The sequence below is a fragment of the Sander vitreus genome, chromosome 1 (assembly GCF_031162955.1).
Source record: "Sander vitreus isolate 19-12246 chromosome 1, sanVit1, whole genome shotgun sequence".
NCBI lineage: Eukaryota > Metazoa > Chordata > Actinopteri > Perciformes > Percidae > Sander > Sander vitreus.
The window spans coordinates 29,680,467-29,707,056 of record NC_135855.1 but is presented as its reverse complement, the minus strand read 5'-3'; the positions used below and the strand labels follow the sequence as shown (position 1 = coordinate 29,707,056).

At 41.9% G+C, this 26,590-nt stretch overlaps 2 protein-coding genes across 5 annotated transcripts in view; one reads left to right on the top strand and one right to left on the bottom strand.

Annotated features, from left to right (window-relative positions):
• nfatc3a (nuclear factor of activated T cells 3a) overlaps positions 1–17,531 on the top strand; it is a 69,134-nt gene extending 51,603 nt beyond the window's left edge. The window contains exons 9-10 of the mRNA XM_078251914.1: positions 502–1,596; positions 14,440–17,531. Coding sequence (XP_078108040.1) covers positions 502–1,596; positions 14,440–14,516 — 1,172 coding nt within the window. The 3' untranslated portion in view covers positions 14,517–17,531. The remainder of the gene's footprint in view (positions 1–501; positions 1,597–14,439) is intronic.
• Positions 17,532–18,179: 648 nt separating this feature from the next.
• The window catches only part of esrp2 (epithelial splicing regulatory protein 2), a 26,592-nt gene continuing 18,181 nt past the window's right edge, over positions 18,180–26,590 (bottom strand). For 3 of the 4 annotated variants that reach the window (XM_078251904.1, XM_078251886.1, XM_078251892.1), the window contains 5 exons: positions 26,431–26,590; positions 25,588–25,786; positions 24,032–24,236; positions 23,700–23,886; positions 18,180–19,694 (listed from right to left, as the gene is read on the bottom strand). The exon at positions 26,431–26,590 is cut by the window's right edge and continues 74 nt beyond it. In XM_078251904.1, coding sequence (XP_078108030.1) covers positions 19,533–19,694; positions 23,700–23,886; positions 24,032–24,236; positions 25,588–25,786; positions 26,431–26,590 — 913 coding nt within the window. In that variant the 3' untranslated portion in view covers positions 18,180–19,532. Of the gene's footprint in view, positions 19,695–21,820; positions 21,922–23,699; positions 23,887–24,031; positions 24,237–25,587; positions 25,787–26,430 lie in introns of all 4 variants that reach the window. The other variant, XM_078251899.1, reaches the window with a different exon arrangement.

Here is a 26,590-nt window from a genome sequence, read left to right as displayed (position 1 = left end):
ACATTTCACACGATGGCACCCAGTCTGACAACATATGCTCTCCCTCTAATTCTGAGCTGGATAAAAATAAAACTCACTGTCACAAGGCACCAGATTGGGAAATAGGTTACTGATTGGCATAGCAGTGCTGTGAGCTGTCACAGTAAAAGGGAATGGCCCCATTTGCCATCACAATGTCGCTCAGTTTTTGGGAGGCTTTTTTTCATCTAGAAGGAGACCCACTTCACAATCCATTTATTTCAGAAACTATGTTCACTACTTTGAGATTCTTATGACCTGGTTCTGCAGCTTTTACTGAAACATATTTCAACTTCAAAGCCATGGATTGCGAAAATTAGTGGGTTTAGAGAAGAAGGAAAAACGTTTCTTTTCTTTCTCTTCACGCAGTATTTGATTGATGGATGTTTCTGACAATGTGGTTTTTCTTTCATCCTGTCTGTCTTTCCTCTTTCGTCACATCTCTCTTCCTCCCTCTCTCTGTATATACCTCTCTCCCTTTAGTCATGGTGAAACAGGAGCACAGAGAAGAGCTGGACCTTTCTGCAGTACCCCCTATGGCCATGCCCCTGGCACATGCTGCCAGTCTGGTGCGCACCCAGCTGCCTTCTCCTGAGCAGTGCCACCCATCGGACAACCTTCTGTCCAGCTCCCCTCACGGCCTGGCCACCGGCTCCGGACCTGGCCTACTACCCCTGCAGGCCCCCTGCCCCTCCCTGGGCTCCCCGTCTTTCCAGCACCTGCCTCACCTCCAGGGTCGCAGCTTGCACCACCCCCCTGCCGACTGCCACATGACGTTCCACCCGGGCTCTGCCCCTTCTCCTCTTCCGGCTCCCCCCCGGCCCTCCTACCAGCCTATGCAGCACAGCCACAGTCATAGTCATAGCCTGGCCTTCAACGGCCAGTCCAGCCTTCCTCCTCAGGGCTACGACAGGATGCCTTTTCAGCACAGCCCCAGTGAGGCGTCACACCCAATGAGCATGGGAATGGTGTACCCTTCTTCCCCTTGCTCCTCACCATCAGCTCCCTCCTCTTCAACCACCAACCCCATTTCTGGGTCTCCCCAGAGCCAGCAACCCCTGCTCTCCCCTTCATCCCCACACCTGCACGCACTCGGAGGCTATCACTGCTCCCCAAATCCAACCCAGGTGCCCTCTCCGGGTGGCCACCCCCTCGTGGGGCAGCACTCCTCCCAACTGCAGAGGGCTATGAGCTACCACCCGGTAAGTCAAAGGTCAGCCTCTTGTCCCACACCGCCCACCGCCCCTGCTCCAAGGATGATCCCCTCTCCCCACTCTGGGCCTTCCTCCCCTCAGCTCCACTCGCTGCCCTACCAGTCTCCAACCTCATCCTCCCCCACCTCTGGTGGCAGTCCTCTGGGGCCCGTGCAACAGCAGCATTCAGGACAGCGTTCCCCCCAGGCTACAAGTCCGGTCATGGCCAGCCTGTCCCCGGTGGCTGCAGGGCCTCTGGGTCACCCTCTAAGCCCACAGGGACCCTTCCCCTCAGACGGAGAGAGGCTGAACATCAAAGAGGAGCCAGAGGAGAGGGAGCCCACCTTCCGCTCCATCGGCCTACAGGACATCACGCTGGACGATGGTAAGATATTTATTCATCATGTTAATCTCTGTGACTACAAAATAATTTTGGTGTTTTTCTTCCAAGGGTTAGTGTCCAACTGATGTCTTTAACAAGCAGAAAAGCCTGAGAGTGCCTTCTCTGCTGTGATTGGTCAGTTCATGAAAAGTGACAAAGAAGAAGTTATTTTAACGTGAAGCTCATGGAGGCAGTCAAACAGAAATAGACACTTGATCACATTTGGGTGTAAGCACTTAAAACAATTAAAAAGAGAAGCTGACCCTCAGACGAAGACCCAGTGGACACGCAACTTCACTCCATCTACCTTTGTGTAACTACATGTCTCTTTTGTTTTTGCTCTGACTCTCATTCTCCAGTTTACTGTCAGTCAGGTCTTTCTGCTCTCATTATCACATTTTCCTCCCTCGCCCTGTTCTTTTACACAAGATATTTACACAACACACCAATCTGTGAACAATCTAATTTACAGTCTAAAACAAGGGGCCGATGAGGGATTAAATTTACCCTACAATATGTCATGCGCAAGATGCATTTATATCTGATAATGTAAAACAATACAGAGCACCAGTTGTTGTATTTTCAAATGGCGGAAACCTTGATGCCTGATTATGGTGATAGTGTTTCATCTGTTGTTGCGACGCACAGTTGTGTGCACAGGTTCATTACTGAGGGGTCCTGTGACTTAGTATTGGATAACATAGAGACAATAGGGCTGATAACTATAGAATCATATTAAATCACTAAGCTTCTGTATCTCTGGCAGCAGTTTGGAGATTAATTACACTTTGTATGTTTTGGCTTCTTGGAACTAGGGAGGGAGAGAGGATTGCATCATTTTGTGCTACTATACTTGCAAAGACTGTAGCTAGAACACAGAGACTACAGTGCTGTTGCAGTAATTACATCCTGTGTGCGTTTGTGTGTATGTGAGCGTATGTGTACGTGCATTAAGAGCTCTGAATTAGCGTGTTTAGGAGAACTTGTTGACTTAACAATTGACCGTGAAGTCAGTGCGTGCATTTAGCAGCTTTTGTCTCTTATCCATTAACTCTACTTCTGCTTGTAATCTGTGCGTCCAAACTATTCCAAATCATCTACCTCCTTATCTGCCCTTTAGAGGATCGCTAGGTTTTGTTAACCCCAGTGCCATATTCAAATGAGGGTCCCAAAGGTTTAGGGTTAATAAATAGCCTGGTGAGCTGTGTCAGGGAGGTGTGATATTGTGCACTAGCAAGGGTCAGCCTAATTAACACAGGGCCATTGTCAATAAGTAGTGTGTGAAAGACCAACAACCACTGAGGTTCATCAGTGCTTATGCATACGCACGCACGCACACACACACACACACACACACACACACACACACATGCTAACACACATTTGAACATGTAACCTTTGTGATAAAAAAAGCCTGTTTTACTGTCTCTTCTCTGTTTTTCCCTCTTACAGGCTCACATGTGCACTCATAGAATCTGTTTACTCAGAAATGTTTCACATAAAACTGTAACTCAGATTTAGTCTGTCTCTCCCCATCATATATGCAGAGACAGACACACAGCAACTCTGAAAGTAGCTGGCTGCACTCACACCCTTACAAAAAAAAAGTGTGAGAAAAGTTTGTGAGTGACATGGTTCAGCCGGGAATGTAAGCTCTCCCTTTGAGCCTTTTGCTAAAAATAGCTTTCTGTGCCAGCCCAGCTCTGTAGGCCATGTTTTGAAGTAGCAACGTGAAGCTTACATCCAGCTCGGAGTTTTAGGAGGTCACACTCTCTTAAGTAGACCATATTCACCCCAGTTTGACAGACAGATCGGGATGGGCACAAATGCAAGTTAGTGCATATAATCACTGTGACTGGCTACATGATTAATGTGGTTAGAACTGGGGAAACTAGCCTTGTGATATACAGTTAAGACAAAGTGTAACTTCCATCAACACGTCACCCTTTAACACAGACATTTGAGAATGACGTTTCGCCACCTCTGCCTGTTCTGGTATTTATTCTGCTGTCCTCCAGTTTTAATTTGTACTAACAAAATGCATCTTTTAGTGAAACATTCAATGTTGGCTATGTGTTGGCTATAAAGCCTGACCTGTAGAAAGCTGAGATTGAATCATTATATTTGCATCATACAATCATTAGTATGTGAACTACTACAGTAGAATCACAGACTTGTGTGTCCGTGGCAAGAGAGGGAATACAAATGTGAACGTGTAGAAAACTGCTCTGGTTAGCAAGCAGATGGCCCTTGTGACGCACACCAGAGCATGCTTGAGATGTGTGTGTGTGTGTGTGTGTGTGTGTGTGTGTGTGTGTGTGTGTGTGTGTGTGTGTGTGTGTGTGTGTGTGTGTGTGTGTGTGTGTTAAATGGGGTATTGTGTTTGATGTTGTGGAGGTGTGAGTGTACTGTATGTGTGTGTGTGTGTGTGTGCTAAGCAGGAGACACAGGATGTGAGAAAACAGACTGACAGACAGATGGACAGACAAGGTCAGGCTCCAACCCTACTGCAGGGTCACTCAGCCGAGACATTCAATCTGAAATGTATTTGGCATCTGAGATCTGAAAGTAAAGTGTATACTGGATAATTAAATGCTTTTTTTTTAATACAGTACATGTATATTTTAATGTGTCCATATCAACTAAATTAAGTTTTGTTAAAGTGAAATTGGACTTAATCCAACAATGATAAAGAATATTTATTAAATATAAAGTAGCCTCTTTGGAATCACAGCAGAAGGACAGCCAGGCTTTATTTTTTGTTAGATTTTGCAGTGAAAAAAAATGAAGAGAAGATGTTAAGTTAACAAAGGCATTGAACTGGAAAAGCAAAGGAGGAATTGTTCATCAAAGCAGCATGGGACATAACTGAATGTCACTAAAATGTGCAGCTTTGTGTATTTCTACTGCTTTGATGTCTAAATCAAAACAACAGAGTAAGGTTGGGTGTGCCATCATGAAATATTATCAAAGTTTTTCATGATCACTGTTTGGCACATATACCTTAACAAAATAAATACAGGTTCTTTCACTTGGATGGGAAGGGATAGCATTCGTGTTTGTCCGTGTGTGTGTGTGTGTGTGTGTGTGTGTGTGTGTGTAAACAGTTACTGGGGTGTTGTAGTGTGTGCAGTGTGTTTACAACAAAAGCTGGTCTTTTGTTGGCCCTGCCCTGCCCAAAATGTACAGCTGCCTCAAACTGAGAGCACGGCATTGAGGGTAATAATAGACTCCTTAAGAGAGACACAACAGTAATGACACAAATGCACACACACAGATACACACACACACACACACACAGAGTGAAAATCGTTATCCTGTAGATGTAATCAAATATACAAGGCACTGTCCGTGCAGTGAACACAGCTTTTAAATATATGGTTTTTACTGTTCTGTTTTTCTATCTTTACAAGACCATGGACTGTGTAGAAATAGACAGAAACTTGTTGTGGACGTTTGAATTTCTCAGGCAAACTTTTGATTTAACAGGCTACAGCATTTTACAGCAGTTACTCAAAGGCTTGCATACATGCAAATTTTTTATATTCAAACAATAATTCGACATTTTGGAAAATTGATTATCTGCTTCGTTGCCCAGAGTTAGATGAGAAGATCAATACCACTCTTGTGTGTATCTTAAATATGAGGCTGCAGCTGAACTTAGCATAAAGACTAAACATGGGGAAACAGCTTGTTGGGATCTGCTTGGATTGTCTAAGAGAGCTGACACACCAACCCGATTATCGGCCGTCGGACAGTCTGGCGAGGTCGGTGACTCGAGTCTGTTCGGTGTGTTCCGTGCCGTCGTCCGTCGGAGAAGCTGTCGGCCTTCATTTTGGCCGACCTGACATGTTCAGTCGGAGACAGGGCAGTCGGGACTCACCCGGAAATGGCGAGCGGATGAGCCTCTCAAAATCTGACGAAACTCTTTTAAACTAACCTTTGTCGATCTGAAATGAAGACAGATTCAGCAACTGCATGGTCTATTTCTCGCTTAAAATGTTTTCAGAAACACGTTTCGGTGAACTATTTTAGTACAATATGAGATCGTATTCTGAACAAGCCACCATGACAGTCTGGCTGTGAATTTCCGGAGAAAAAAGACCCACGTGACGCGTTCGTCCAATCAGCTGCCGGTTTTCATTTTCTGGGAAACAATCATAGACTGTTAATGGAAACAATACAGAGAAGCGCCGCCTGCTGCTATGGAGACGTATTACGTTTTGCACACGCGCAGAGCGTACGCTCAAGTCGGCGTCGCCTCAGTGTGTTTTAAGGCATTTTTTTGGACCTCGGGGACCCGACTGATCAGTCCGACTGCCTTTTCTGCCGACGGTCAGCCGTCTGGTTGGTGTGTAAGCACCTTAAAGGCAACAAAGTCCACCTACCAAGTGTAAAAACAACATCTTGTGGTTCTACGAGGGGTTTGTGCTGGACTATAGTCACTTCATGAAGTCTCTGCTGGTTGCCTGGCAACTGCTCCTGGCCAAGTTTTAGCCCGTTAGCTTAGCACAAAGACTGGAAACAAGTGACATATGACGTGTTAATTAGTGAGCTTTAGAAGTGCTGGTATGTGGATTTCGGAGAGAGCCATGCTAGCTGTTGGCCAGTGCTAACTAAGCTAACCGGCTACTGACAGCATCCTCATATTTGTCGGACAGATATTAGAGTGGTAATGCTCTACTAATGTGACTCTTGGCAAGATGTCTGACTATTGCTTTAACATCAAAACAAGTAGCTGTGTGTAAAGACAAAGGCTGGTCAGCGCTGCCAATTCCACTGAGAATCAACAGCAACATCTTCTCAGTTTTAAATCTCCTTCAGCTCATGGCCAGCTGACTCTCTGCCCATAATCTGACATTAGGCTCCCTGAATGTTGCAAAAATGGCAGAGAGCTGTAAATGAATAAAACAAGTCAGTGGTGAATAGGCCAACATCTAGCAGTCCAAAAAAAAAAGAAAAAAAAAAAAAGGATATTTTTCTCAGGAATTGGCCGACCAGACCGGGTAGAAAGCGCCAGTGAATATTGGATTTACCTTTGACAGGTGGCGAGAAATACGACTCCAGTTGTATCCCAAATTTAATTATACATGACATTACATTTGGAAATGACCTTTGTTTTTTTTTTGGCTACCTTTGTAAATGGTCTTGATTCACATTTTAGCTTTTTGGAAAGGCCTAAAAAGTTTATTTGAACTTGCTCGATTGTTCTTTTTGTACTGTAAAGGTACACCTGCCTCATTTATTGTCATTTAATAGCTGCCATCCCAAAGATCAACAACAGCATAAAGTAAAGTCATTTACAGTAAAAGCATTAAATGGTTGACAACTCTGAATTCATCACATCACTATAGATATTGCATCCAACAAACTAGTTTTTCCATAATCATTAACTTCTGATATTTGTATGTGTCTGTAGTTAATTTAACTGTGATTATTTGTATGAACCAACCAGATATACATCATCATTTTTGTTTGTGTACACAGACGTGTGTGTGTGTGTGTGTGTGTGTGTGTGTGTGTGTGTGTGTGTGTGTGTGTGTGTGAATGGGACCATTTTAGTCAGAGGCTTCATGCTGCCACTAACCAACCATAACAGAGTAATAACACAGAGCTCTTGATTCGATGGCATTAAAAACAAAACAAAAAAACAAAAAAAACAGTGGAAGGAAAATACGTTTCCATCAAATGCTGCTGCTGCTGCTCGTTAAAAACAATGGCAAACATTTGCCGGTCTTTTCCCCTGAAACAAGTGGAAACAGACTTTCTGTGTCATCTTTCCACACAATTAAGGTCTTAGAGAGTGTAATGCAGAGGTCTTGGCAGAGGCTGGAGCCTGGTGCGAGGACGGTGCCAGTGCTGCCTTTCGCTTTAGACAGGAGGAGGGGGACTCTTAGTTCATGATTCTGAATATACCAAGTTATTATGAAAATGAACAGCGCTGTCTTCAATGGGGATTTTGCCAAGATTTAGATTGTTGCGTTGTTGGCTGCTCTTTCTGAGTGTCGGTGTTGATATGTGCTTGTCAGCCAAGCATCGAGCGCCGGTGTTTGACACCACACCACATTTCTCATGGCGCACAAGTGAGGGCTTGACAGAGTAGTGAAGTAGATTTTACTCCCCCTAGTAAATGTACAGGTGCTGATATGTGTGTGCGTGTGCCTGTGCGTGCGAGTGTGTGTGTAAGTTTAAGTTGATGAGTCACCTCAGCTGCAGTGTGGAAGATACTATTTGGTTTTTAAACTCCACTCTTACACTTTTCTGAAAAACAAGTGATAAGTTGAAACATACAAAACATTCTGTAATTTCAGCTTCTCAAATGTAAAGATTTTTTTTGCTTTGTCTTTTGTGCTAGTAAATTAAACATCTTTGGAGTTTGGACTCACAAAACAAGCGATTTGAAGACATCAACTTGAACTTTAGGAAATTTAAACAGGCATTTTTTACTGTTTTCTGACTTGTTACAGACCAAACTATCAAATGATAAAAAAAAAAATGTAAAGTTAGTTGCAGCTCTACTGCTGTATATTATCTTCATGGTACAGGAAACATTAACCAAACTCTCTGCTCAAGTGAAAAAACAAATCTATTATCTTATATGGGTTAGCAGCTCCTGTCCACCATCTGTTAAATGGCAGGGAAAGCTTTGGGGTTATTATGGTTTGACACCAGAGACTCATCAGCTTAATGCTCTCTGCTGATACAATAAGTAGTGTTAACCATCGTAATGGATCCACTATTTTGTGTCCCGGATCAAAGGCAGGAGTCTTGTGAATCACTTAACCGTCAGATCAGATGGGAAATCCAGCGATGATTCACAGAAATGAGTGACTTTGAGAAACTGACTTTTATAAAGAGCTTCTCCGATGTGCTCTGGTCCCTCACCCACTCACTTACTACCAAAAGAAGAAATTAAAATAAAACCGATCACAGAGCAGCGGCAGAGTTACACGAGTGAACCAGAGAAATCTTTAGTGAGGCGACCTGGCAGATTTCGATTTCATCAAACTGACCGTCTGTTTCCAATGCGCGTGTGATCGCTTGTTGGATTTTCACTTTGCTTTTTCTCTCGTACCTGAGGCTCTGTGAAGATGTGTGCATGTCATTACAGGGCCCTGCAAGTGGAAACTGTGCTTGGATATTCCCTCTCGCAGGCAAACGAAGTCTTGCCTCTGTCTGTTCCCTTTGCACAAATGTTTTCCATTGTAGCATGTTGTCTTCATTTGCTGGACTCAAGAATCAGTCAATCTTCGAGTTATTTTCTTAGCTGCTCTGCCAGAGTAATGCTTTTTTTTAAGCCAGGGTCAGGGAACTTTTTTTCAATGTGACATAGAGTGTTTTGATAATTACCCATTTTCCATTTTGACAGTAGACATGTTTATCGTCCATCTGCTTATTTCACTTCTGCTTTGCATTATGGAAATCTTTTCAATATACCGCCTTTGACATGCACTTTAGAAACAGACGTGAGATTACCCAATCTCAGTGGTCTCCTGCTAGATGTTAAACAACAATTCATTTAGCATATGTAGAGTTGACAATGTATCTTTCTCAAGGCAAAAATGTCTTCTTTTTTTTTTTAAAAGCTTCAAATACTGTGACCATGTTTTATTTTTTCGGTTTTATCTTTCTCAGACACATTTTGTGTGACATGAATCAAAAATCGGTAGCTTGTGAACAATTATGCTTAAAGCTTTAGGGCGTAACTTTTTAATATGTTAATGAATGTCCGTAACATTCAAGCCATTGCCAAATGAGTTCCTACAAAGCTAATTAAGACTATCAGCTCCACACAACTCTCTCTGTATTTCTCAGTATGACTATGTTCAGAAGATTGTGGCGTCCGGCGACTTTCGCGTGCAGAAACTCGAGTGAAGATAATGACCTCTTCTGAGGTGAGAGTCATCATGTTTTCTTAATCCTCCGTGTCCTCCTTGGCTACTAGCAACTGTGTGGGGGAGGGGTGGGGGCGGTGCGCGATCAAGGCTTGTATCATGTGGACGCGCCTGCAGTTATTGTTGTCATTACTTAGAATTCGTCATGGGGGAGACAGAAACTACGCACTATAGCTTTAATTCAATAAATGACAGTAACTAGCCTCGTTTACAGAGATTTAAGCCTGCCCTTATTTCCCTTGTGTTTCCTTTGAAACGCAAAGAAGACTGGTCCTAAAGATTAGTAAGGACTAGTCAAATAAAAACATTTAAAGCACAGTACAAGAAGCAATGTTGATAAATGGCTGCATAGATGATAAACAGGAGTGGACTTTATTAGTTTTTTTTGAATTCCCATCTCAACCAAACGTAGCATTAAAAGCCATGAGCACACAGGGGAAGGATCAATCTGATATAAGCCTACCTGAGAGCAGTAGTAGTAGTAGTAGTAGTAGTAGTAGTAATAGTACTCGGCTGACTGCAGATGTATATTTTGACTAGGGAGCCCCCCTCCTAGTCATCTGCAGAGGATCTCCCTCCAGGCTGAGCCACTTGCTATGGCAGGCAACGCTGAATCATCGGCTTTCTGTTGCACTGTCATGAGCAATACCAGTAAATCTGAGAAAACACTATCAGCATGTGAGACTCTTTTTAAGTCAGGCTCGACTCAAACCTCTCTTTCACTTCTGGATTATTGAAGTGTGGAGCCCCAGCTTTAATTAAATGATTGTATCTGAAGCATAGATTATTGCTCACTGATATGGTAAAGTGAACCTTTGTTTTATGTAAAATACTTTCCGCTTACGCTATTTTGTCAACTGATTCAACTTTTGCAGATTACTTCAGTTCATTTTTGGGCTTTGTATCTTTTGTCTTTTAGTATATACATGCTAACTTTTGTCTGTCTGTTTTGAGAAAGACGGAAAATCACTTTCAGAATGAGTTTAGTCTTTCTTCAAACGGCCCCATAATCAAGTCGTCCAAATTTACATTGAGCACAGCTGTAATATCGAGAGTGAAGCCTAACGAAACTGCCAGATTGTGTGGGAAAACCTCTTCTGCCACTTTTTTTTTTAAATGAGAAAACAGAGTGAATCAAGTTGAGAAGAATTAGTGTAACGTTGCCCTTGACGGAGTCATGGGTTTTTTAGATGGTTTGATGACTACTGCCCCCGGTATGTCTCTCTCTCTCTCTCTCTCTCTCTCTCTCTCTCTCTTATTTATCAGTCGATAGGTTCGTGTTTGCCTCTGCAACAATCTAAACAGTACAGCGGAAAGTGATATGATTTCTGCAGACGCCCACTTGATGTCGGTCTGTCGCACTTGTTGCTCATATTCCTGTGGTGGTGTTGGTGGGGCAGATTCCCTTCCATGAATCAACAGAGCTGCAGAGTTTACCACACAACATGTCAGCTGTGTGCGACAGGCCCGTGAACATCGCTCTATGATTGACCCATCATCATTTCATTTATTAGTGTTTAAATTAGAGCCTTACACAGACCATGATCGGTTTTGAAAGATAAGTGTAGACACATTTAAGGTGTTTTATACATTTGTTCTGTGTTAAAAGAAGTGAAATATAGAATATAGGAGTGAAATCTAAAACATTTCTTAGCTACATTTCACTAAATTAATGTGGAGCTTGAACAAAAGAAGCCCAGTCACTGTACTAGCTACTAGTATGGATACAGCTGCTCTGACGGTCCTTTAACAGCAGTAAGATGCTGTCTTTTTTCTAGCAAAGTTGCAACACGTCTTTTGAAAAGCCATGGCCTTTAAAGGAGATCTGTAGTCCTTCGTCACAGTTTTTATTTCACCAATGGAATTGCGTGACAAAATCAATAAACTGGCTAACTTGATGTATATTGTACCTTTAGTGTTATATATACAAAAGTAAATGTTTGCTTTGATAGTCACAGTGTAGTCTCATAAATGCGTGGTGGTGCTCTGAATGTGACTCTGTGTGTGTGTGTGTGTGTGTGTGTGTGTGTGTGTGTGTGTGTGTGTGTGTGTGTGTGTGTGTGTGCGCGTGCGTGTGTGTGCGCGCGCGTCAACATGGTTGACATGGGAAAGGAAGAGCCTCCCACGCTAACAGGATGATGTGAGTGATGGTGGCCAGACACAAAAGCAAGCAGCAGAAAACACAAATAAAACAGAATTTATAAACGGTTGGTCCCGCGACAAAGACTAAAAGAATCAAGGTGTTTAATAGACATATGTCCTGTTAACAATACACAAGAAAAATTGACTTAGAGCGCACTGTAGTTTGAGAAGATGATGAAATTGTGAAACAAATATGAAGGATTATTATATTTGACTGAACTGATGAAAGTTGTAAACACATTGTTTTTTTGTTTTTTTTCACAGCGTTCATGTCACTCTGTTTGTCATCGCATTTAAATACGGTTTCTTTTTTCTCATGAAACACACACTTGGCTGGGTTCATTTTTCTCATCGTTGACTGAGTCATCCCCTGTCCCTCTTTTTGTATTCAATTGTTATGGAGTTACAGTAATACATGCGTGTTATTATGGCCTGAGGGATGCGTGATTTTACAATACAGTTGCACAAGTGGACAGAGGTAGGTGGAGGAGAGAGGAGCTGTCATGTACAGACAGGTAACTACGACGCGTAACTCTCCCAGTGTCAGACTAGGCCTGAGGTCTCTGCTGCACCCTGCAAAACCAAGCCTGTTTCTGACCTTTCAACGTCACCTCCAGAAATGACATGAAGAAATCACAGGACAAAAAAACCAAACACACACACACATTGTTACAGTGAAAACCCAGTTTAGGCCTGTAGCAGTTGTTACATAATTGTCAATTATTTTACACTGTTTCTTTGTTTAACCGCAATGAATTGCTAACTTTAGCTATGGTGATAAAGGGTATGACTGTTGACGGTCATTGTTTATTTTGTTTAGTTATGCCAAATTGTATAAGTAATTGGTCAGATTTTGGACAGCTAAAGCTATGCTAGGTGCTGGCACTTGACCCTATACATGTTCATAGCAACAAAAATAAAATAAAAATAAAGGGGGGTGTACAGTTAGAACAAGTGTTATGCTGTGTACTTGTGTTATTATATTATCTGGGTCACATGACAGTGATTATATAATCATATGAATTCATTCAAAACTTGAATTTGTTCGAAAAAAGTAATAAATGAATAAAGAGACAATTCTATCGTTAATCGCAATTATTTCAATTGTACAGCAACATTTGGAATTGTTACAGCCTACTAACTCTGGTCATATCATATTTTCCATGAATTTTACCAAACGGTGTTCTCTCCGCCTGTCTGTTTTCGCATCTGCCTCACCATAACAAAGTATTTGAAGTTCATTTACTTCACGGCTGCACTTATTTTTTTTACTAGCTCCCCGCTGTGTCTCTTGTGGTCCCAGTGTGGATACTGAATGGAGGCAGCAGATGTAAAACAATCCCGCGTGCTGGCTGAAAAACAGCAGTTCAGAAGAAAGAGTTATCTGTTATTTATTTTAAATCAGGCTGTAACGGAGTCGGTGGAGTAATTAACCCTGCTGTGTCTGAGTGCCACCCCGGCCTCCACAACGTGTTTTTAACAATGGATTGGTTTCACACGGCCCTTTTTTTTTTTTTTTTTTTTTTTTTTGCCATGCTTACAAACCCCATGAACAGGCCTGAGGAAATGTACCGAACCGTCATTAAAGCTCTAATGAAGTAACAGCCCGACAGGATTGTGTTTACATGCTGTGGGTTACCAGCATGGTAACATCTGACTCAAACAAAAGTCAGGAACTGGCGCATTTAGTGAATGGAATAGTTTCTCTCATTTGTTATGTGAGGAGTGATTATATCTCATGTAAGAGCTGTGACTTTGGTGACCTTTGTGTGTGCCGGTTTGTTTGAGTTTTTTTTTCCCCCGCTTTGAGCTCATGGCTGGTTGTGTTTGAACTTTTAGACTTGTGAGGAGCTCAGTGTGGAACAGCACTGCCTTCTGCTGGCCACAAATCTGTACTTCTACTGAACTTCATTTCCACTAGTGATGGGGCGGATGAAGCCTTATGAAGCGTCGGGGCTTTCTTTCCGTTTTGTGCGGAAAAACAGATGTGAAGCTTCGAGCCGGCTTCAAACTCAACATGCACAGTGACATCTGGTGGTTTTCAAAATGTACAGCAGTAACGCCTCATTGAGTTCATGGTTTCAATCTTGTAGTTTATCAATGTAACGATTGGAGATTGGTTTTGATGAAAAGTTTTACTTTTATTACCTTATTACTTCGTTGTTGTTCCCATGATCCTTTTTTTTTATTTTTTTTATTTTTTTTTGTAGTGTACATCATAGGGCTGGGCGATATAGAGAAAATCAAATATCACGATATTCTTCACCAAATACCTCGATGTCGATATTGCGACGGTATTGTATGGTTGGCTATTGGTGCTTTAACAAAATGTTATTTACACAATGAGATTTTTGATAAATAATCTCCAGAAATGATTTAATGACTTAGTGGGTAAAGGTAAATAATAGAACAGCTAGAACAGTCTGGTTCAGAAAATGACATCACTTTAAAACCAGGAGAAGACACCACTTATGTCATATCACGATATTACGATATCCAAAATCTAAGACGATATCTAGTCTCATATCGTGATATCGATATAACGTCGACATATTGCCCAGCCCTAGTACATCACCCTATTTTTCAATTATTCCCCTCTGTTATTTTCCCACCAGTGTGTATATCACTTGTATCTTTTAGCTTTATGAAGCTTCTGACGTCATCTTTACAGAAGTGAAACAAGCTTTGGAGCTTCGGCATCGTACACCCTTCACTAATTTCCAGTCAAAATCATATTCAAATGCAATCTAAGTACATGATACCTTGAATAGATATTAATACATGTCTTGTTTGTTTTTCCTCTTCACAGTGAATGAAATCATCGGCAGAGACATGTCCCAGTCCCCCAGCACTCATGGTCCTCCAACAGCACACAGCCAGTCATAGCCCAGCCAACAATTAGGCCCCGACATGGACATGACCCACCCCCTCCAGTTCTTGACCCCGGACCCCCAGTCCTGGTCAGGGACAAGAGGGCAGGACGAGATAAGAGGCTGTGGTCAAAGACAGAATACGGTTGGAGATTCTGTCAAAGCCTCATGGACCTGCTCCACCACCAGCCTGACAAGAAGACACTCTCATTTGTCTCCTCCGATTTCATTTAAAAAAAACGTTTTATCATATTTAGAGATATAGATACAGAACTCGCAACCTCACACAGAGTAAAGAGAACGGTGAGCGGGGGAATATGAGCGTCTCGAGTTTAAAATGAGCCAGGTTAAAAATGGTTGGAGAATAAGATGCGACCCCGTCCCTCTTCATTAGGCGTGTGCCTGCCCTCTCAAAGCGCCGCTGTCTTCCTGACCAATCAGCTGTCCGTGACTATGGAGCACTCACTTTTCGAAGAACTCTCTCTAGCAGAGACAATACAACAAGTGTGTGTTGTCCTCCCCCCTGTCACCAGCATCGGCCTTCGTCAACGAAGACGTCTTGAGACATAGAAGAATCAGAGAAACTCAGGAGTGCTCAGCGCTCTCACGGGAAGCCAAAGCTGGGATTCCATTACTCATGTAACTAATCACCCTTGGAAGTTAGAGATGAGAAATTAATTTGCTGTAAAATTGGATTGCCAAATTCTAATCTAACCACCCTGAAGGATCAGAATTTCAATTATCAGTAAAAAAAAAAAAAAAAGGACTTTCCAAAAGAATTTGAATGTCTGGCTGAACACTCTTGGCTCAGTGATGACGACACTATCCGCTCCTTGTTTTTGTCCCTTTCAGATGATACAACCATTCAGGTTCTGGAGTGCAGGGACCCAGCGGGGAGGACGAGCTCCTCTGGCGCTGGTCTGGGATCTGCAACCTGCAACATTCCACAACGTTTAGCAACCTTTCAGCCGTGTAGATATCTGTACATGAATCCCCTTCTCTCTTCCTCCTTTTGTCTCGTGTGTTTCATCATTTACGACCTCCCTCTCCTGTATTTCTTTATCTTCTTCAAGTTGAACAAATGCCTTATTAACATATAGCAGCTTTGAATGGTAGCTAAAGCTTTTTTTTTGTTGCTGTTTTGCACAGCTGGCTTTGAGTGTGACTATAATATTGTTTCGGAAACACGATTTCATGACTCCTAAAGAGGGACGAGTGTGGTTTAAGGACTGAGTTACCCCTTTAATTTTCATTCAAAGATATTTGAAGATGGCCCTTATTTCCAGGTTACGGAGAAGTGTTTTTATTAATCCACAGAGACAGACGTCTCTGCCTCTGAAATTTCTTCTCATGCAATAACTCCCCCAAATCTCCCAGGGGCCCTTGTGTGCCTTTGAATTCCTGACAGCCACCATACCTGTGATGGTATGACAATATAATGGGAAAGTATTTTATACTTAAAGATGTTTATATATTACATTTATGTGTTATTCCCCCCTCTTTAATGAACAAGGTAAAATGACAAATCCCAAAGTAGGGAGAACATATGGATGCACTTCCCCTGTTTGCCACAATCAATGTTTGCTGTTCACAATCAAACACGTCTCCTTAAATTGTCTCCAGAATGGTGTCTATTCATGATGATGTATTCATATTTCTTATTCTGACAGATATGCAGTGCCTGTACGGCAGCAATAACACAGTCTCGCGGAAAGAGTGTCTTCAGGCAGGTTTCTGGTGTGGACAGATTCCCATTGTTTTTTTGTTTTTCTTTTGCCTTAAGCTTGACAATAATGCTCCTGCATGTGAGAGCTGAGGAGTGTTGCTTATGACGGTTTGAAGTCAGTTTCCAGGTGACAGTTTCCAAAAAGTGATTCTGCTATGCATTATAATTCTGCTAATGCCTTTTAAAATGAGAAGGCAAAAAAGACAACAAAAAAAGACCTTGATGCCTCTACGTAGAAGTAGACTTGTTGTAGATGCTTGATTGATTCTGTTAGCATTCTGGAGTTGTCCATCAGCCAATCTGCCTTGTCAAGGACAGTGCGAGCATTTTAATAAATTGTGTGTGTGTGTGTGTGTGTGTGTGTGTGTGTTTGGGATGCATGGTTGGTTGGTGTTTGTACCAAATATGCTGTACAGAAGACAGGAACTCTAAGAGTCCTATTTTCAACAACAGAAGCACACATGCATTTAGGCTATGCAAACTATAACAGCAGCAAATGTGAGCTATGACAATGAATATGAAAAATGAGATTATAAACTATGTGTAATGTTGCCTATGAACTTTACAGAGCGGAAAGAAAAATGAACATTCAGATAGTGAGAGTATCATGTCACTATGTAAACAATTAGGATGCCTTAACTCTTATTTGAAAACCAGTTTGTCAGTGTGTCTGTATGCTGGGTTGATTTTTTTTTCTGTAACTATTATTATTTCACTTGTTTTTTTGGAGAGGGGAAGGGGGCACAGTGTGGACATTGAGGGTTGGGTGGGAGGAGGGATATGTCTTTTTTTTTTTTTGCATATGAAGCTGGTTCTGCAGCTTGAAAGACTTGTCAACAAAAAAACTAAACAAAACCAGCATTGACAGTAAACTCTGGCTGCCGTACTCGTCTGTCACAACCAAAGACCGAACAATATGTTCCCATTTTACATTATGGTAAAGCAACAGAGACTGTACAACTCTATTTTTGATACTTTGAAATGGATGTCATTCCTTAAAGGTTGGGGACATGTATGAGTGTTGTGTGTGTATGTATATATATATATATATATATATATATATATATATATATATATATATATATGCAGACACACATATGTGTATATACATATATGTTTTGTAAAATATAAGGGAAATACAGGTTTAGCTGATGTTTACCGAGCCTTGTATTGTCATTTCTTGTATATTTTGTATGTTAAATTTTTTGTAATTTTTAAGACTGCAGTGCTTTTTGAAATTATTCAAAGGGAATACCTTGCATCATACTGTAGGCTCTAAAGTAGTGTAATAAAACAGAAAACTCAGCTATGGCTTTGTGTCACTTTTTTTCCCCATGTGTTTGATACAACAGCAGCCTTTTCTTTCCTAACTCAGCACAGCAAGTATTAACTCAAAGGTTAAACTACCAGGCAGACATAACAAAGATGATATACTGTGACCTTTTTACTTTCATAAAGTCTATTTGTGCAGAATAATTATAAGTATGCAAGTATACAGTAAGTACTTATATTACAGTATGTATAGTTGGCAGTAGTTTGGTACTAATTTGTTTAAATAAAGGTGAAATTTAGGTAAACCAGCTAAGTTGGCCTTCATGAAAGAGATATAATGCACAATCACAGAGCCTAGAATTAAAAATATGTCTGATTTGGCACCCTCTAGTGGTTTTACCAAAAGAGAAATTTTTGCACAGAAACGCAAGACATTTTTTTGTTTTCATTCTATTAGTTGTCTCTTAATAGAATTGGGCACCAAGCAATTCAGCCTATTCTCACTCTGACCATTTGACTAAATGAGACACTACATGTAGGGAAAAGACTGTTCACATCACATCTTTAAAGTGTATTTATTCCCTTTATGATAATATATCTATATATGTTTGGGCAACATTTATTGAGTTTATTGGTGCCTTATGAATTCATCTCTTTAAATGAGACCAAATGAAACATGGATCATTGTCAACATTATTTATTGTGTACAGTCTTACACAGATCTAAATTCATACAAGTGACAAACTTGCAACAAAAGAAACAAATAACTCCTCTGCCACCAGAGGATGAACTAGCTGTGTTTGGGCCAGTATTGCACTCTGGGTAATGTAGGCATGGTAACAAGGGGTGGTGGTGTGTGTGTGTGTGTGTGTGTGTGTGTGTGTGTGTGTGTGTGTGGGGGGGGGAGGGGGGGGATGGGCAGCTGGCCTGCCACAGAAAAACTCATGCAGCTTTTACACAGTAATCTGGTCATAAGCAGGAATTAAAGCAGCTACAGACTGATCGTTACAAATCGTCTGGAAACCAAAACGGAGATCTAGTAGCTGAGGTCGATCATTATAAAAGGCTTCAAGATACGCCTCTGACTTTATATATTTCATAACAAAATCTCAAAACAATGCGTAGGGAAATGGGATTAATACAAATAGAATCAGTTTGTCCTACTCCATTAAAGACGCTCTGTCACTTAACGCTTACATTAGAGCAAATCAATCTGTAGTGCTTGGAAAATATCTAAATGGGATGACATACTGCATGTATACACATAAATGCTCTTTACAGGAGAAAAAAAAAAAGTTACAAATTAGTTGGTACACTGGCACATCTGTGGTGTTACTGTAGTTTTAACTAATAGTCGCTGCAGCTCAACGTTGAGTTAAATAAATCCATTACAGTTGAGAACTACAGTTAGATATTCCCCCTGTTTAGTCTTTATGGCTTCTCTCTCTTTTTAATGGCACCACTACACTGCTGGAGGCCATCAACTTAATAAACATTGTGCATGCATAGAGCTAACACAAAGGATAATAAACTCTGGAAAGTCAAAGTCTTGTAGTGGTTAAGAGGGAAATTTTAGAAATATACAAAAATGATCATGTGCAGAAACGGTTTGTACAGCCTCAAGCATTTCAGGATAAACATCTGTACAGACATATGGGGGGGGGCGCATATATGCATATTTGTCCAGGCTCGACACCGTCTTATCTCCACAACCAGCTCTTACAAAAGGCACAAATACACAGAAATGCTATCTGGACATCCACAAAGTCATTAGCCCAAGATGAAGTTTTACTGACTTCAGCTGCTTTACCAGTGATGTCCAAACTCCAACAAACAGCTTCAGGAGTGTCCCGGCCAGCTGCGTATTCATAATGGCAGATCACAGGGGAAAGGGAGAGGTTCAATAGCTGTTTTAAGTGGCACTGGGATCAACTGGAAAAACTGTTACTGCATAATATGCTTTTGGGAGGTGAGTGCTCTTTAATGGGAGGTTAAATTACGGGGACTCGGGGGACAGAGATGAACGGCTAGTGGTCAGTTACATAAGACCAAGTGGACCTGCTGGCCGTAGAAGGGGTGGTTGGAGCGCTCAGCTACGGCCCGCCTGGCGATCTCCTCACTATGAAAGGTGATCAAGGCCTCGCCGCTGCACTGGCCGCTGAAGTTGTACAAGATGAGAACGGCGTCTGGCTGGAGCTGCAGAAAGACAAGGGAACGGAGACGAACACGCGAGACAATAAGCGTCACTTGTTTTGATGCAGCTGCACCATCAAAACACCAGGGGGAGCCCACAAAGCCGAGGACGAAAAATGCCCTGGGAAAAGATCATCTCATCAAACCGGTCCAGTTAGGTAGAAAAAAAAAGAAAGATTAAAGAGCAAAAGCAGAGTACATGCTGTTCCCAGGGTACCTGGAACCCACAAGGCACCACACACACACACACACACACACACACACACAGTAATCATCCGTTAGTCTGCATGCATCCACGTCTTGCATCAAACTTCATTTTGATGCAAAAAAAAAAAAAATCAGTTTTCTTGACATGCAGGTATGAAACAAGTCACGGATTACATTAGCAACGAAAGCAGTAAAATCCATTAAGAGTACATGTCAGAGCAGGAGAGAGGGAGACGGTGTCAGCGGGACATTACATTCAGCACGTTCACTGGAAACAGTCGAGGTAGTGAGGTGGGCCCTGGTTCAGAAACCATTTTCATGAAATGGTTTAGAGTGTGTGTGTGTGTGTGTGTGTGTGTGGGGGAGTTCGTGCAGTTTTTACGTTAGTAGTGATCCTAAATCGATACTTCTACTTCTTTAGCAGAGGCAGAATATGAAAGTATCTAATGCTTTTCCATTCTGCTCAGTAAGTAGTGCTTGGTCTTTTAACGGTATCGTTTGGTGTAATATAACCAAATGCTTTAGGTGACAATGTTTAGAAAATTAAAATAAACAAAAAGAGTAATAAAATAACTCTTAAATCACTATTAAAAAGCTCAATTGACTGTGAAGGTCGTATTTCTCCCTGAGGAAGAAGCATACAAAATAGTTTTCACTGTGACTGCAGAACACGGATGTGCCAACACGTGAATCCTGAGTGACTTTGCAGTTTAATTCCTCTTTGTTGGGTATGTAACACTATACACAGAATGTACAAAATACCAAGAACATTTTCCTGATATCACGTTACAACCCTTTAAACATGTATTTGATGTCATGTATTTTCATGTCAATAATCATTCATTTCATCTCTTTAATGATTACTTAGAGCCACACTTTCAATACCAAACGTCCTGCATAGAGCGGCTGTCGTCTTCCGCAAACATACGGCATGCAAATTTTCTGCAGGAGGCGGTCCAAGTTGTAAAACTGAACTGATAATCCACATTAAGGAATACATGGAAGGCACAAGACAGGCACAGAATCAGCCAGAACTCAGCCATGTCTACAGTAGTCAATTTCAGTGTTATGCCTGTAAGTAAACAGTTTTGACCTGCAGTCACTTCATCAGAGAACATAACAATAAAGCAAACAAATGTCCCCGATATTTTATACATTCTGTGTTATATGTATTATTATGTATTCACTCATTTAGGTGTCAGGACTCCGCACTGCCAACAGGCGTACAGGAGAGACTTCAGTTATGAGGCAGATTTGTTTGGGAAGCAGCAGGCCGACATGCCGGGTCAGGAGCTCAGAACTTTGTTGGCTAGATTGGGCATTCCTGTTTAGATTAGTCCTGTCAAATTATTATGTGGCCGGCATGTGTATAATGGCTCATGTGTGGTGATTTGATCTCATGGTAAGAACCTTCGTTTTATTTATTTTTTATGTTGTAAAATCTTTTCCATCGTGAGCACAATACATGACATTTCATGCGCGCCTTATTTAGGAAGCTACAATGTTTCTGCAAGATGTGTAGATTGCAAAAAATGCTCTGATCTGATTTCATGTCGATTTAGTGAGCTTACTTAGTGTGGTCAAACTCACAACAAGCATTGGTTTGGTGATTTGCGGGTTAAAAGACGTGCCGTCATTTAAAAGTTAAATGAATCGGTTTCAATGTGAAGCAGGCACCTGCTACATGTTTGAATATACTTACTGAAATGATGTTTTCTGTAGCCTAGAGTGTGACATTTTCAACTAAATGTGTCCAAACTTTAACCTTTAACTTGACCACCAATCACCAACTCAGTGCTTATTGGGTAGTTAGATGCTGGTCCATTGCTGCATGTTGTGCGTTAACATCTATATGTTTAGGCTAAGTAAAGGAAACGCCCTCTCCATCCACTCTGGTTCTCTGGTCTGGAGGCTCCTCTTACCTTGGGGTGAGTGCCTAAAGACAGAGCCATTCTTTGGGCTGAATCAGACTCCGGGCCTGTTCACTCATCTGAACCATGCCGCTGTACTCGTCGGGGGCGTACTACAGATAGCATGATAATGAACGGACAGTCAGGGTGGGAGGCCTCCACATGGTTTCACACATGAACAGTACACAGTTTTACATACACACAAGATGCAGAGGTATATATTCTCAAAAATACTCAGGGTTTTTAGGAAGACAAACACACCAAATCTCACACACACACACACACACAACACCAATACTGGTGTGGGAACTGTGTTCTCACCCGAGGCCAGTGTGAGAGTTGCTACTGCTGCCAGAAAAACACAGACTAACTCCCATTAAGCATACAGTTACGGTAGTTCAGCCAACAGTCAGGACTGGAGTTAGCTTTGCTTCATCAGTCAGCATGTAAAGCTCTACAGAGTGCAACTTAAAAGATCTTATTTGGTGTAAATTTGATGCTGGCTACACCCTAAAGTAACTCACACACACGTTGTACCAGTACTAAATTAACGGGAATCTGTGGTTAACCGTCTTTTCGGAGTTAAACTCCACAAGCGTGTGCTGCGGCTCACCGGCCGTCACACACACACACCTTTGTTGTTGTATGTGGCTCTAAGGTCTAGTGACGATGCTATAAAGACCGTTGCCGTGCTTGCGTCACTCCCTTATCCCTCCTATAGGGTTGGGCATCGTTTGGATTTTAACGATTCCGATACTTCCTTTCCTCGGTTCTTATCGATTCTCGATTCCGATTCTTTGAGGGGTGGAGTTGAAACGGGTCACATGCATATTTTCACAAGTTTTATTTAGATTCAATGGTGGTTTGCCGTTTTACCGGGCTTTTTCAATGTGAAATAAAGCCACACTAGAGCGCCGCTTACTTACTTAACACAACAAGCACCTGGCCGCTTCGGAAACCAAACGATGATCGGATTTGAAACCACATCCTCTAAACGATTCCAATAAAAAAAACGATTCTACTGGAACCGTAATTTTTGAAACGATTCCAAGTAGGAATCGGTTCTCGATGCCCAATCCTACCCTGGGGGGGGGGAAGAGTAGTTCATAGAACTGCTTAGAATTGTACTTTTCCTCTAAAAAGTACAAGTACTATCCGGTTGGAAAGCACCTATAAGCCATAAAGACCAACAGCAGACCCAAACTATGCCAAAACAACAGCACAACCCCTCACCTCAAACCCCCACCCTTCCTACTCTTCCCTCCCCAATGTGTCAGGGTTCATACCTGCTTCAGAGGACTCCACTTAAGTTAGACTGGCAGTGGAAAATATGGGAAGCACAAAGAAAGGAGGACAGCACAAGTGCACGTCTTTTAATTGAATCTTACTGTGGTGTGATTTTGCTATAAAAAAAAAAAAGCACCAATGGTAACGGGTAAATCTTACTCGCTGCAGGGCTTAGAGCTTAGTTGCAGCCCTAGACTTTCATATGTAAAGGGTTGCAGACTGTGGGAAGAGTTTACAATCAACAAAATAAAGCCACACACACTGCCTATGGTTATCCTGGTCATCTAAATTATTCATCATTATTATCATTATAAAGTGGCAGGTGTAAATGGTTTGCACAACTTACTGTAACACTGCACTGGGCCGTCTGGAAAGGAGGTGTGGCTTTAAAGTGTGTGAGCATTTTAAGTAGAGCTAAACTGACTCCGTTAAAAAAATACCTCAATAGCTTGTTTTCTCTCTGCCAATAAACTTGCGAGCCAACCTCTTGCAGAATATGGCTGCAAATGTACACACTGGGCATCTTTGGGTGGCCCCTAACTTACTTGCAAATACCAATGCACTTTTATATCGGTGGCTTCATTTCAGTGTAACATGTGCTGACCTGGTATCCCTGGAAGAAGCTGAGAATGTCCTTGACTCCAGTGTTGTAGGGCAGGCCCTGCATCCTGACTAGGGCGCCAGGTTGAGGCAGCACAGAAGAGCCGGCAGCTGCAGCAGGGTGGGGTTGGGCTGCCACTGCTCCCGGTGGAGCTGCAAAGTAGCTGACTGTGGAAGGAGAAACTGGGGGGCTGGAGAGAGAGTACGTCAGGTGAAGGAGGGAAGACATTTGAAAGGACCAAAGAGGCAAGAAGTTAAGGCAGATGGTACAAATATAGGGAGATGAGAAACTTTTTCAATGACCTAGTAGTTAGCTGTTACTGGTGATGTACTAACCTGGGGTAGTAAGCTGTGTAGTTCATGTTCATATTCATGTACAGATGTGGATGAGGAGGGTAGTAGGCCAGAGTGTGAGCAGGGCTGTGTGTGACGGTGTGAGGTGGTCTGGGAGGAGCCAGCAGGGGGGACTGGTAGAGGGCCGCCTCAGAGAGAATGGTAGGGGGGGTGGGGAAGGCAGCGTAGGCCGTGGGGGGAGACAGACCTACAGAAAACGACAAAATATATACATACAGAGTCTGGTCATTTACATGTTCTCAGTGCAAGCACAGTCCTGCCAGTAGTAAAAGGAAGTATAAAGATCGTAAATTAACATTTACAACATGCCGCATGGGGATTTCAACAGGCTACAAACTGTACAGAAACAATGTGTCTTGTGCTGCACTATACTCCCATTATGAGTGAAGACATTAGATGTCAGGGTTGAGACTTAAATCAGTCAATTCTACAAATTTCAACAAACCTTAAGCAATAAAACAATTCTTACTAAAAAGGAAGCGCGAGCTTGCAAAAGAGGATCCAGACCGCACTGAAATACTACATAATGGTTAAGGTATCTCCTGATTAAGGCAGAATGATTAGCATTATTTAGAGTTGAAAAAAAATTAAATCGGCAACTATTTTGGTCAATCAACCTCTAAAAACAAGAAGAAAAAACCACCACCACAACAGACTGGAGAGCTTGCCATAAACACCTTCTATATGCCAGGTCCTTCATTTACAAAGCTTACTGTGTCCTTCAGGCTCTCATACCTACAATATAAACACAAATGCCAGTATGGATGTATTTACATGCAAACAGCCACTATCCGTGAGGGCTGTGGGCAGCGGTGGTCTCCCTCAATGTCAATAGAGTGACACAACACTGCTGACCTTGTGGAGGCTGACGTGTTTCCAGGTTAGTCAGGGTCAAACTACATGCAAAAAGATATCACCATGACTTTTCTGGTTAGTAAAAGGCAAAACAACCTCTCTCAGGAAACGACTTAATAAATCTATGATAAAAAGGGTAAAGATTTGTTAATCAATAAAAAAATAAATAAAAAAATGCACACAGAAAAGTAAGAATTGAAGGTGCTCTCTAGTGGCTGCCAATCCCAATCTAATCTCCAGCACCTAAAGTAGATACGAGTCATAAGAAAGCAAAGTACACGAGTTGGATTCAGTCCAGTCTCAACTGGCATCATTGTTCCAGGAAAAAACACACACACGGTGTTGAAATCGATGCATCGAATCGTGGACGATGCTTTTTCTGCTTACAATTTAATGTATGCCTAACAACCTTTCTGTTTACATATTCTGTTGTGTTTTGCACATTCAGGAAGTGCCATGTGCTCAGTGCTGTAGTTTTATGTATCCAATTTATTTAGTATTAGAGCACTGCAGAATGTTTTGTTTTTGAAGCTTGAAAAGCTATGAATTTAATATCCCATATGGCTTTAATAGAAAAATGTATTTGACGCATCATGATATTGTATCGAAGACATGATAATCGTAATCGAATCGGGAGATCATTGAAGATTCACACCACACACACTTTGGTGGAGTTAACCTACAGGGAAGCTTGCAGGGTGGAGGGGAGAGGCCGCTGCGGTTCAGGGTTCCACCCATCAGCACGATGCTCATCTCCTCTGTGGAGCACTGGAACACCTCGACATAACGGTCCTTCATGGTCTTTTTATGGCACTTCTGGGCCACCATAAATGACTTGTCAGGCGATTTCATTTGGATGAAAGCATCACCAGAGGGGCGACCCTGCAGAGAGGACAGAGGGGGAAACAGACAGAATAAATTAAAGACCGTGAGCACAAGAAAACAGCATACATTTACCAACAATTCAAATTCAGAGGAGGTGGCATTTTCACTGAAAAAAATGGCATGATGGATTTGGCTAAAATTTGGTGAAGGATAGGGCTAGGAACTCACGTTAAATTCTGTCATACAGTAGTTTGAGATCAGCTTTTTGTTCTTTTAAAAAACAAACCAACAAAGATTGATGCATCTGGGATTATAACTGCTCAATTTTATATATCTATAATGCTGTAATTCATGTGGTGGTTGGAAAGTCTAAACAGCATTACATTTATGTGGAACTTTGTCTGAAGAGAACAATCTGTAGGGCAAATGATAATTATAAAACAGTAAAGTAGGCTCCTTCCAAGGTTCCTCTTTTCACTTTAGTTATTGCTATACTTGGACAACAATATCATAATGCTGATTTAATCAAATACATTAACTATTTAATTGCTCAGACTTGATCTGTCTTGCAATATTTTGTTCTACTATAGTGATTTCTAATAAAGAGACTTGAGTGTGAAGGGGGATGACATTTAACATGGTTTTAAGACATGAATCTTTACAGTTGGGTGCCTGAGCCCACAACTCCCCACCAGTCTGACCTGTTGGTTGAGGACCATGTGGACTCCGTGTGGTTTGATGTCTACGGTGTGCTCTCCCATGAACTCCAGGATATCTTCAATGCCGGCAGTGTAGGGCAGACCACGAAGGCGGACACAGTCGCGAGTGCTGCTGGCCGCTTGAAGGTATGGAGGCGTGGCA